At 34.6% G+C, this 14205-nt stretch overlaps 1 protein-coding gene across 1 annotated transcript; it reads right to left on the reverse strand.

Moving 5' to 3' along the window:
• Nucleotides 1-8960: 8960 nt before the first annotated feature.
• On the reverse strand, nt 8961-11287 carry LOC140837620 (cytochrome P450 724B1-like). The gene is made up of 9 exons (XM_073203734.1): nt 11201-11287; nt 10779-11112; nt 10550-10702; nt 10201-10446; nt 9935-10021; nt 9699-9777; nt 9517-9623; nt 9317-9435; nt 8961-9183 (listed from the first exon to the last, which is right to left on the reverse strand). Exons 1-9 carry the CDS (start codon nt 11230-11232, stop codon nt 9066-9068), a joined length of 1275 nt encoding a protein of 424 aa, XP_073059835.1. The 5' UTR covers nt 11233-11287; the 3' UTR covers nt 8961-9065.
• Nucleotides 11288-14205: the final 2918 nt, after the last annotated feature.

Raw genomic sequence — 14205 nt, forward strand, 5'->3', positions numbered from 1 at the left:
GGTTCATGGTTCCATCGGTTTTAAAAATAAAACAAGAACATCGCCCCATCGGTTTCGTTTTCTTGTTTTGGTTGTTGAGTTGGGTTTCGAATTTTTGGTGTTAAGTTTGTTGTGGTTGGCTTCTAGCCCTTAGCCATGACTCATACAACACCTTAGCATGTCTAGCATGGACCATGGTTAACCTCATAACTATTGGAACCTTCATTTGACAGCAAAACAAGCTACACCCCCCACGGTCCAGCATGTGTTCTCGGGTGGAGCTTCGGGTTTGTCGTAGGTGTTGGCTTGGATTGTGCCTAGCCTAGGGCCCTTAGCCATGGTTCAAACCATACCTTAGAATGTTGGAAAGAGGCTCTGGTTGGTGGTTCAAGCCCCAATGGCCATTAGCCTTACAAACGACGCAAGGAAGCGCAACAGCTGCTGCTGTAATTTTCTTGAGAGCAACTTTGTGCTTCGGTTTAGAGGCTTGTTTGAGTTCTTGGTTGGCTTTTAGCCCATGGCCTTGGATTTTAAGGTGCCTTATTGAGTTAGGAAGGTCATGTTTTTGGCCATTTGTGATTTTGTTAAGTTTAGAGGTCGTACGAAAAATTACAGTGCAACATGCTAAAGTGACTCTCGAAAGAGCGTTTCACAATTTCGGCCTCCATTCACCAAATTTCGAGTTTTAAAATTTTTAGGAGCATTATTTCATTATGTTAGGCGTATTTTGACCATGACTAAACGATGGTTCGGTGTTGGTTCGGGTTGGTACGGAGTCATGGTTAGAAATCTAGTTGTTGGTCTAGTTGGCCGTTTTTGGGATCAATGACTAAGTTATCCTTAAGGAAAAATCATTTGCATATTTTTCATGTTAGAATTAGGTCGCAGCGAGCCTGAAAATGATCCAACCCAATTGGTAAAATAACACATGAATTTAATTATATTACGTGCATAAAATATAAAAGTTTATTTTTGAGATATATGCGATATGTCTTGTGGCCACTTCACACTCATGAGATTGCAGCTTATGGGATTATTACTTCGTCCGGTGGCTACTGACCGGTTCATGTTCATGTATGGGTATGGATATACAGTCCAAGGGCTGTGATGATCTTTACCGCCCAGTATACTGTGGTTTATTCTGATCAGACGATTCAGTTCATGTTATGGGCCATTTGCGTAGAACATATTCTCAACAGAAAATTATGATACGCTATTTTATGTCAGGGCTCTATCGAGCAAACATTTCACTTACGATTTTTCAGTTATGCACGTATTTATAATTATTCATGACACGGTTTTTACGTTACGCTTTACGATATGAAATCTTTACATGACATGAAATTTTATGATATATTTACTCGTTATCTATGATATATGCATACTGAGTCTTTAGACTCACTAGACTTGATTGTTGTAGGTATTGATGAGGTCGGGGCCGAGGGCGGGGACCAGTGAGCCATCTTGGGTCGGCAGTATAGGAACTCGAGGACCTCATTTTCAGCACTTACTATTTTTATTCAAAACTCGGTTTTATTTTGTTGAATTATTTTAAGTTGTTATTTTGAAAACATTATTTATTTCCACTGCTACTTTAAACATTGAATCTCTATATCAGTATATTTTATGAATGATGCATTTTATTTATTTAAAGAGAAAATTTTAAATTATCCCGCAAATTTATGTATACGAAATTCGTAAAGCCATGCAAGATTCAAATTCTCAAAAGTGGGCTGAGGCAATGAGTGAAGAGTATAAGTCAATGCAAGACAATAAAGTTTTGGAACTTGTCCCATTACCAGAAGGCGTGAAACCTATTTCTTGTAAGTGGATTTTCCAAACCAAACGAGATTCAAAAAGTAATGTGGAGAGGTACAAAGCACGTCTTGTAGCTACATTTGCTAAATTAATGCAGGATAAATTCGAGATGAGTATGATAGGTGAGCTGACATTCTTTCTTGGTCTGCAAGTAAAGCAATTGGAAACTGGTACATTTATCGGTCAAACCAAATACACGAAGGAACTACTTAAGAATTTTGGTTTTAAAAATTTTTAGCTGCAAACACTCCGATGAGCTCATCAACTAAATTAGATAAAGATGAAGGGGGAATATCAGTTGAAATGCCACTTTACAGAGGTTTAATAGGTTCTTTACTTTACCTAACTGCTAGCCTTCCTGATATTGTGTTTGTTTTCTACATGTATGCTAGATTTCAAGAAAATCCTAAAAAATCGCTCGCATTTTTTGGCTGCCAAACGCATATTAAAATATCTTAAAGGCACACAAAATGTAGGCTTATGGTATACTAAGGACTCATCTTTTAATTTAGTTGGCTATTCAGATGCATATTATGCATGATGTAAACTTGATAGAAAAACACCAGTGGATCATGTCAGTTTCTGGGAGAAAGGCTGATTTTCTGGTTTTGCAAGAAGCAAACATCCATAGCAACTTCCACAACTGAAGGAGAATATCTAGTTGTTGCGCCCAACTGATCTGGATTCAGCGACAACTGAAAAATTATGGAGTCATCGCATAAGAATCACCAATCTTTTGTTACAACACTAGCACAATTGCAATTACATACAATCCAATTCTTCACTCCAGGACAAAGTGTTGGAACATGTCATGTTCGTAATCTTGATTTTGATGATAACAAAACTTGTTATTTTGTTTCTAATAATTTACCTGAGTGCACAGGAAGCTAGAACTGGTCAGGCTTCGAACTGACCAGTTAAACGAGCCAAAATTGAAGATAACAGATGCAAACTAAAAATGCCAGCTGATTGTCCAAATTGAATCAGCTCAACTGATATATCACAGAACAGTTCAACAGATTGTCCAGTTGATAGGCAGTTCAATAGAAGACCTTCAAAAGCCCGGCCAACTGATGAAGTGCTCAACTGATGAAGAGCTCAGCTGACCAGTTCAACTGACGAGTCAACTGATTTCACCAGCCCAACTGAATATCGGTTCAGATGACTAGTTATGTTCATCAATTAGGATTCAATCAGTTGAAGATCAAGACAAGCTTACCTAAGTGGATTCCAGCTACGCACAACGATACAAATGCTATTGTACGATCAAGGTAGAATAATGGACGTTGCAGCAATACTTAAAGACAAAAAGTTCTAGCATAGATGTCGGAAAAGAAGAGACACGAATCTCAAGGAATACATTCAAGCAGCAACAGATACAATTATTTAGTCTCACTGTACGATCAGTTTCCCGCCTATAAATAGAAGATCATGGAAGACCAATATACAAGAAGTGTATGGAAAAACACAAGTGTGAGAAGATACAGAGAAAAAAGGTACGCATATTGCATATCAGCTTACAAGAAGCAATCAGCCCAGAAGGAACACTTCATCGTGTTATCAGCTTAGATTAGAAGCACAATTCTCTCAGTGTGTGAGAACACTTTCATGTTGTACTCAGAGATCAGTTCTCACACACACCACCACCACCACTCAAATATAGTCTTGCACAAAGACAATAAACTTGTATATGTAGTCTTTGACACATAGATGTTAAACAAGTGTTGATTAGAAGATGCTGCATTCAGTCTAGTCTAGGAGTTCAGTTAAGCAGTTGGTTAAGTCCTAAGATGAGTGAGTTTGTACAAATCAATTGTATAAATCAAAGTCTTCTAGCGGATCCTACCTGAGGTGGTAGAAGAGGTGACGTAGGAGCAGTTGAAGTCTCCGAATATCCATAAATATATCTTGTGTATTTAATTTTTTAATTAATGTCTTCAAACTGATTTGATCAGTTATAGCATCCATCAGTTCAGTTTTCACCATAACTGAACTGATATATGTGACAACTGATTCCCTTTGTTTTCAGTTACACATAATATAAAATATATCAGTATTTCTTAACGAAGGATTATTTCGAGTGTTTTTCGGTTGGTTTAAAACCAAACTCGAGCTAATTTATCGATGTTTATATTCTTAGAACACGAGCTATTGTAGCTCTCTCTTGAAGATTATTGTGTTTGAAGCACCTCAAGGTGCCCTTCACATGATCCTTCACAAAGCATATCGATGTCAGACATGAGTTCATCAGAGATCATGCTCTCAAGAAGTAGATCAGACTGGAATACATTTCAACTTAACAACATGCATCATTGCCAAGATTAAGTGCAGGAAATAATAATGCATTAAAAGGAAAACAACATTGAACAAAATAATTTTTTTATTGATATAATTGAAGTTGTACAATAGAAATTTCCCTATCTATTTCCCCCTCATGTTGGTCAACCAAGTGGTTTTAACTCACCAGTAGTGGTCTTCAGGAAGTCCTCTAAGAAGGCGATCCTTCTCAGAACCTTCTACTCCTTGAGGAGCATCCGAAGATAGACACCTTCATCCTCGAAGATGTCAGCAACATGGGCAACACAGAGTCGCCGCTGATACTTATCTTTTGTCGCCACGAGGAAACAAGTCCTTCCTCATGGAAAGACTGCAGATCCTGGATCTTGTTCCAGGTAGATAGCATATTTTCCCTTCCTCGCAGCCACTATGGACCGCATGAACTCTTCTGCCATGTCTAGTTGCAGGGAACTGCTCGCCTTATCCATATGTTACTGCCTTGATAAGTATTATCTGCTGAAATATTCAAATTGATTTTGTGATTAACTAGTTTGTTCTTATTTATAGACCCAGAACCATACGAAGGGACGCGATCATTACTTTTGACAGGAGGATATGAAGAGATCTCTTTTAGCAATCGACAAAAATCTAAGCTAATGGCAAGCCAAACCCCAGCCTTCATTCTCAATGCAATGGCAATCGACTTCGACTCCTTAATATCTATCTCAGATGAAGCTGTTAGGAGCGTATTTCTGAAGCTTGAAGCTGCTGGTGTGAAGAAATTCTTGGTAATCGCAACCCAAGTCATTTATCCTAAGGAAATTCAAGAAGTTTATGCCAACAGCAAGATTTCTGATTATGGCAAGATTATTATGACCATCAACAATCAGGTACTGATTGTGTACAAATAATCTTTCAGCAATCTTTTCCAACTCCCAACTTGAAGGTTTGTCTCACTTCTCTGAAATCAAACTAGCTGATATTAAAGAAATGCAGACTCTGTTGTGTGCCGATTGGAAGAAAATCAAAGTTTCGGATCCCAAGAAAGAATTGAAGCCAGAGATCCAAACTGCTGGCTGATATTATTGCAAAGGGCATCATCGCCAAGGCAGATTCATTCGCTGCCCTCATTCTTGAAAAATTTCAAATCATGACTGCGAACATGTAAGGCACAAGATTGAACTGGTCAACTATTATTTCAATATCCCGAAGAACATGGTTCAATCCTCCAAGCAGTCAAATGGTTTCTCTTTGCAGCTCATCTATTTGCTGAAGAGCTCTGGTCTCATTGATGACTCAGCTGAAAAGTCATCCAAGTTCATGGTGTTCAACGTCAAGAACATTCAGCCACCAAAAACCAAGCTGGACATCTCGCCTGAAAATTTTATCAAGATCAAACAAGATATTGGGATGCTGGCAACTCCCAAATCTGTGAAAAAAGCCAGAACCAAGGACGTGGTTAAGAAACTGAAAATCAAAAGATAACTGATTGTCAGTGAGAGTGATTCGGAGAAGACTCCATCTCCGAAGATTTTGAAGAAGCCACGATCTCAGAAGACCAAATAAACTGCTTCTGGAGTGATTTCATCTGATAGGTTGATGTCTACTGGGTCTGAGGCACCCATAACTACTATAACATCGATCAGTTCCAGTTGCACCATCAGCTGAAGAAACCATCTGATCATCCATTGAATATTGTCACCAAATCTTGTGACAAATTGAAGATTGTTAGACATCGCGCACCTCTTATCACTATCACCAGACCAACTGTTCTACCAATTGCTCGACCGAAAGGTGTGATAATTAGAGAAAAGGTAGATTCAACTACCACGGGGCAGACCATTTCTCATGCCCTAGCTGACCCAAAAGGTAAGGGCAAGATGATTAAAGAACCCAGTCCAACTAACACAGTTCAGACTCACATCGATTTCATTTGGAGTGAGATAAATGAGTTTGCTGAGTCTAAGATTGAAGATTTTGAACAATGGGTCAAGTTTCGCATTGTAGTGTATGCCAGACGACTGAAGAAGAAATTAGTTTTAGGGAAATTCATTGCCCTGGAAACAATGATTTTGAAGACAGTCCAGACCATCATTATTGCTCAAGAAATGGAAAGCAAGACTTATTTCTTTGATCTGATGTGCTTGAAGAAGCTGGCTGAAGTAACAACTCATTTGAAACTGAACTACGATCCAATCAGCCCGACTTCTTATAATGACCGAGTTGTCTTCCAGCAGCTGGACTCAGATATGATATCTTTGCGAATGAGGATCAAAGTCTGGGAAATGGATCAACAATTATACATACCAGTTGATTCCCAAAAGTCCAATATCAGCAGAGCAAGCTCAGCCAACTGGAGTTCAGTCAGAACCATCCAAAGAGCCAGTTGCTGAATATGTTTCTAAGCTAGCAGCTGAATCTGTTCCTGTGCTGATTCAACCATCTTTACTCTCTGCACCTTCATCATCTCCACTAGCTGGACAACATCTATACATGGATGCTGAGTTGTCATTGGCCAACTTTGACGAAGTCATCCAATCAGTTGACACTGACATCCAGCTGAGAAAGATGTATGCTAACGATCAACAGAATAATTAGCATTGGAGGCTATGTTGAAAGAAATTGTAGATGAAGTTCAGTCAGTTGTTATGACTGAACAAAAACAACAAAATGATGCGGCCCAGTTGCACTCTAAACCAATAGCTGATTTGCAAGTTCCAACTGATATACTATCCAGCTCAACTGCTGCTCAGCCTACTACTTCAGTTCCAGACGCTCAACAGGAAGCAGTTGAAGAAGTTGTTACAGAATTAGAACAACAAACTGAGACTGAATTACGTCTAGCCATGGTGATTTTCAATGAAAAGGACAAGGGCAAAGCACATGCCACATCTGAAATCTAGTCTCCTGAAATACCTATAGCTACTGATATCATAATTGAAGAAATTCAGTCAAGTTTGCACAACCTAATCTCAACTATCTCTGATATGAAGTCGACTCAGCTAATGCACACGCTTAAATTTGATTCTATGAAGGAGAATACCATGAAGAGCCTCAAGCGGGTTACTAAGGATAGATGCTAAATGTTATATCTCAAGTCAGCTTAGAAGTCCGCCTTCTCTCTACCCTTGCCGGTGTTGAAAAAAAGGGGGAAGAAGATCAGCAACAGCAGTCAAAGAAAAGAACTAGTCAACCAACTGATCAAGGACCTGCTGAAAAAAGAGCAAAGAAGTGAAGAGCAATAAGTTTAGTTAGATGACAGTCTTTCATTCTTAAGTTTGTACGAATCTGTACAGTGGAAGATTCTTTTTTCTACAAGAATTCAGTTTATTTTATCTACGATGGAGTTTATCAGTTCTTGAATACTATGTTTTGTCAAATACCAAAAATGGGAAAATTGTTAGAATCAGAATTAGTTTGACAAATAAAGCTTTTGAAGATTTCAGAACTGACCGGCTCAACTGAATTAATTTGATCTTAAACTACCCAAACTGAAGTTGCTCATATTGATATAATGAGTTAAATAATTTAAGGCAATCGAACTGATCGAGGCTAACTGAATATGTAAAGATAACTGAACTATCAGTTAAAACTGATCAGTTATACAATCAACTCAACTGATCGGCTATATAGTCAACTAATAATCAGTTTGACACATCATCGGTTAAAGCGTAGCCAACAACCGACAATTTGTACAAAAGCATTGTAACTCATAATGAGAGTGTCCCATATCAGATTGCCATAGTCTACTATTATCAGAAGAACGTTGACACATTCAGAAAGGACAAATCAACATTAGCTTAGTCAAGACCAGGATTTTGACTCTCCTATTCTGCACTACTCTACTGAACCTGGAAGCACGTGTTCATGAAATGGGATTTCTTGCTTTCAGGCTATCATCTTCGGTACCATCGTGGTTGTAAAATTAGCTTGGGTTTTGCTGAAAACTAGTTGTAAGTGAGGCCTCTGAACTGCTACCACATGTATAGATGGGAGGAGGAAGAGCTATCCTGGCAGGGCTATTTTCTCTCGATCCCCAAAATCACCCGAAACGAAAAATATACAATCAATAAGAGATGCAAATGCAACCACAAGGGTCAAGTGACAAAGGGCCATGTACAACGAGATAAGGAGAAGAAAGGATTATCCCAACAAACAAAGCTCCATTGTTGCTTTATATTGAGCAAGAATTTCCATAAAACTATTTTCGAGATTGGTACACATTTTTTAACCATAAAATTAACAAACTGAAAAACAGATGGAAGAAAAGTTGGAAAAAAAATTGTAAGCAGATGCAACTTCTAGATGAAAACCTTAAAATGTTCTGAAGCAAGCCAAAGACCTGGAAATTATCAAAGTCCCGAGCAGGGATGTTTTCGTCAAATTCATTCATCATGACCCAGGGACCATCTCCCACCCAGCCAAAATAATTGATAAAAGGGAACTTGCTGCAATGCAATTTTTGAGGTTGTGCAAATCAAAGAGTGAGCAAAGGTGACCAGTATCCTCCATAAAATGTTTATAAAAGGAATTTCTGCCAAGCTAATTTCACTTCACTCTCGTAACTCGTTTCGTACCAAAGACTAAAACAAGAAATCCCATTTCATGAACACGTGCTTCCAGGTTCAGTAGAGTAGTGCAGAATAGGAGAGTCAAAATCCTGGTCTTGACGGGAAGAAATTCTTGGTAGTAGAGCACATTCAAGCTACTCCAACCCCATGAAACTGGATAAATTTCCAGCCACCGACATTAATTGATTCCAAAAGTACACCTTATTTTTGCAATATACATAGATGAATTAGACGAACCTTAGCCATAATTCAAGAATAAGTCGAACCCTTTAATAATAATTTGCATTGATCAAATATTTATAATAGGCGCAACTTTATGTAACTACTTAGATCATAAGTTGATCGGTAAAATGTGGTCCATGGATTATTTATATATACATTACAACCGCGCTCCATTTATATTCAATCATATTTGATCATTTATAACTTCAAAACTTCCATACATTTTTTCTGTATTGATTCTATCTTCATTGGCAAACCTCTCTTGAAATCCATGTAAGGACATGAGAGTGGACAATCTTCTTCTTTTAACTTCCACCTAACAATTCAAATCAATCAAAAGTCAGTAGGCGTGGCTTTGAACTCAAATTTTGTTTCACTCATCTAGACATGATTCAAGGATGGTGTCTCGATAAGAGTTGGATATATAAATACAATTAATGAAAAAGTACCTAATATTAAGGACAAAGTGGTGAAGAAAGAAGGCAGTCTCCAATTTACCAAGTTCTGCCCCTGGACAAATCCTGAGCCCCCCACCAAATGGGCTCACTTTTCGGCTTGTGGCCGGATCCTATAAACATATAAAAAAAAATATGTTATTATCCATAATTTAAGTTGATGGATATTAACAATGTGTATGAAGAATACTTACATCCCATCTCCAGGGGTTGTACTGGAATGGGTTTTCGTGAAGGGATGGATCCAGATGTGCACCCGAAAATATAGGAAGGACTTGCCAGCCCCTAGGAATTACATATTCTACAGAAATTAAGTGAATTCAATTAGCTAGCGGTTATATATTTAACTATTTTATAAATGCCAAAGTTTGTAAACCTTTGAATTTAACATCCCGGAGAGCTTTTCTGTGCAGAAACTTAACCAGATTTCCACAGCGTAAAGCTTCACATATGACCTGTACCAATAATGGATGCATATCCATGACTTTAAGCCAAAAATACATGTTTAGCATGAGATTTAGTAAACTTCGTTGTTTTCTTATTCCTGTTCCCATCAATCAAGGTTATACAAGAAAACAGCTAGCTAGCGTAACGTAATGACCATGCACATACATAAGAAGTGAACTCCATCTGCTTGTAATCTTCCCAATTCAAAAATTCCCCCTCCTTCTTTCTTCCCCTCAACACTTGGTGCTCTTCCTGAAGATTAGATCAGCGGTGGCCAAGTCAGAGATAGAATAGAAAAATTAATTTTCAGAGGGATCGGAAGCGGTGCTAGCTAGCTAGCTCCAGCCTCTGCTGTCCCTCTTCCCTTCAACATTGAGATCAAGATCCTGAGTATTAGATCAAACTGTCATATGTTTTGAAACCAGTGCTACCTGCAGCGTTTGAAGGGCCTGCGGCGCCTGCGAGAGAAAATAAACAACTAGGGCCATGAGGCCCGATGTTGTTTCATAACCAGCAAGCAAAAGGTCAAGCAAAATGCTCACTCTTTCCTCATCACTTAACCAAACTTTTCCCCGTAATAGTTCATCTAAGAAGTCCCCTTCTTCATTTACTATATTATTCTTCTCTCTTCTTTTTATTATCATCTCTTGCAATGTAGATGAAATTCTTGTTCTTGCCTGCAAAATTTAATTATTTATATATACACCACTGGCTAGCTCCCGGTATGTACATACGTACACGTTATTCAGGATTAATTATAGAATTGTAGCGCGTCCATACCTTGACGGCCTTGGCATAAGATGTCCCCGGAATGTAGAGAGGCAATGAAACGAATCCTTTCATGAAAGTCAGGAAATCCCCGAGAACTATCGCAGCGAGTGGATCCTCAGGCTCAATATTCATTAGACTTTTCAGCATAAGATGAAATGTCAACTGTGTGTATACACACACAATTTATTATTTCGTTTAAAATGAATGCAAGTTAATAAATTAAGATACATGCACGTACCTCTTTCGCTTCTTTGAAGAAGAGAACTTCCTTTTTTGATTTCCAGGAGTCGATGAAGGATAGAGTCAATTTCTCTAAGTAACCCAGAAAATTATTAGCAGACCTGGATTTGCATGAAGAATTGATGAAACCAACCGCTACACTTCTTATCTTTTTATGAAACTCCCCAGACACGAGCATCATCGATAATTTTCCAAGAACATCGTGAACGGGTTTGGGGTAACTGCTCTGGAAGAGCTTCTCTTCGTTTTGAAGAACAAACATGTTTAGTTCGTGATCACAAGACACGATAGTTGGGCACCCGAAAAGATGAGATTTGAACACTCTTCCATACCTTCATTAATAATCGATATTAATAAACTCTGTGTTAAAAATGAAAATATAATTAAATGCTGTAAAATAATATTCGTGATCATACGTACCTAGCACAATTATCTTGCAAGAAGCTGCCCATAGAGTTTGATTTATGTGGCTTGAGGAAAGCAAGGGTTTCTCCAATCAACGGCCATCTGCAGGTTGATTAATAAACGATAGAATACTGAATGTCAAATTAATAAAAAAAAAAAAAAACTGTGCATATATACCCCATGCTTCCATTGGGCAAGCGGCCAGCAGACTTTTCTTTAAAAATGGAGATATCAAAATGTTTGAGAGCAAAATATATTATGGATCCTGATAAAATAGCTAGCAACACAGACAAAAGGGCAGCCATCAAACTACTTAATTACTTGTTGGGTTGTGTGTGGGTGTTTGCGTTCATATATATATATATATATATATATATATATATATATATATATATATATATATATATATATATATATATATATATATATATATATATATATACACACAATTTTAATATCCTGCACACCTACCGTGCACACTTTTGTGAGCACCGATGAGGTGTCACTCATCCACTGCATGCGTAATTTTTCTATATTTCATCACATCCAATGAATGAGTGACACTTCATCGGTGCTCACAAAAGTGTGCACGGTAGGTGTGCAGGATATCAAAATTATATATATATATATATATATATATAGAATCCTTCTCGATTTATAACCGCTGTCTAGAAATATAAGAGTAAACTTGTATTTAATATTCTTCGTCATTAAATTATAATGTAATCTATGCATATATATGATCTAATCAAAAGTTTTTGCACGAAATTAATCTATATCTATATAAATATATGGATTGAATTGTGAATTTCCTCTATTGTCCCCATTAAAATTGTATTCTAATGACACTTGATCTTCCTTTTATGTAATTAGTTAATTATTATTATTAATCCATTGACTAATTATTATTTATTACTCTTTCACTCACTTTTTCAAGAAAATCACTATTATAAATAAATACATGGTTATTTATTTTTTCATCTACTCATTTAACAATAATCATTAATATACTTTTATTGTTAATTTTAAAATTATTTACTTTAATATTTACATTGACATCAAATTCACAAAAAATCACTATCATGATGTTAAAAATTTAAATAAATTGTTAATCTATACTAATTCACAAAAAATCACTATCATAATGTTATAATCTATATCTATATCTATATAAATATACAGATTGAATTGTGAATTTCTTCTATTATCCTCATTAAAATTGTACTCTAATGATATTTTTTCTTCCTTTTATGTAATTAGTTAATTATTAATCCATTGACTGATTATTATTTATTACTCTTTCACTCACTTTCATGGCATGACTACAAATAATATCAAAGTATTTATTCAACAACTAATGATTCGAAACAATATGTAATAATATTATTTATAAAATTAATTGATTTTGTGAAAATACCTTACAAATAATAGTAATAGTGTTATACATTCTTTTATTAAAATAAATAATACAAAAAATTATGCTAACAGAGGTTTCGAACTTATTTTTACAATTTATGTATTAATTATATTTTTCATAATCTTAGTTTTTTTTACAAATAATACAAAAAAAAATGTATGTTTAACAAAACAGAAAATAAGAAATTATAAATTTATATGTCGATGTTTAATCTATATTTATATCTATATATATATACTAATCTAAATATATGAATGTGAATTGTGAATTTACATAAATATCCTTACCCTCATTTAATAATAATAATTTAATTAAATATTCTTACCTTCATTTAATAATAATAATTGATACATGTTTTCTTTTTCATATATTCTTTTAATAATAATCATTTCATTAACACATTTTTATTTTTAAATTTAAAATTAATTACTTTAATATTTACATTGACATCAAATTCACAGAAAATCACTATCATAAATACATGTTTATTTTTTTGTTTGTTTTTCATCTATTCATTTTATAATAATCATTAATATATTTTTATTTTAAAATTTAAAATTAATTACTACATATTTTCTTTTTCATATATTCTTTTAATAATAATCATTAATATATTTTTATTTTTAAATTTAAAATTAAATACTTTAATATTTACATTGACATCAAATTCACATAAAATCACTATCATAATTACATATTTATTTTTTTTTGTTTTTTTCATCTATTCATTTAATAATAATCATTAATATGTTTTTATTTTTAAATTTAATTATTTACTTTAATATTTACATTGACATCAAATTCACAGAAAATCACTATCATAATATTATAAATTTAAATAAATTGTTAATGTTACGAACATTAATGTAATAATGAGAAAACAAATAGAGATGAGTGTGATTGAATAAAATTAAATTATTAATAAATATTAAGGTCATATAAAACATTTTTTTCCCATTTAGAAGGTAGATATATATAGATTACTTATGTATCAACAAAATACGTGATTGAGAGAAAATGTTTGTATGCAAGTGATTTCATTGCAAACATTTAAGTTATTTAATCAATTTTCAATATATGATGCTAAATACATATTACTAAATAATATAATATCTATTAATTAATCTATTAAATATATGACTTTCATTTGTAAGCTTACTATTATATTATTTTTTTTGTTTTACAATTTGTCATGTTAATGTTGTTATTTAAGTCATTTTTTTATCTTAGTTTAATAAGATCATTAATAGTGTATTTAACTCAATCAAACTAATTATTATTTTAATTTACTTTTAAATTTAATTTTAATTATTTAAATTTATATATTGCCGTCAAATAATAATAGGAAGACAAAGGGAGATGAGTCGGACTGAATAAAAATAAATTATTAATAAATATTAATGTCATACAAAATTTCTTTCTCCCATTTAGAATAAAAATATTTTCAAACTCTTTATGTGTCAATATAGATATGTGATTGAGAGAAATGTTTGTATGTAAGTGATTTCAAACACTGTTTTTAAGTTATTTAGTCAATTTTTTTATAAATGCTGCTAAATAAATATTACTAAATAATATGCTCCATTTGATCATTGTGTTCTTG

Source organism: Primulina eburnea, chromosome 8 (genome assembly GCF_022965805.1).
Source record: "Primulina eburnea isolate SZY01 chromosome 8, ASM2296580v1, whole genome shotgun sequence".
NCBI lineage: Eukaryota > Viridiplantae > Streptophyta > Magnoliopsida > Lamiales > Gesneriaceae > Primulina > Primulina eburnea.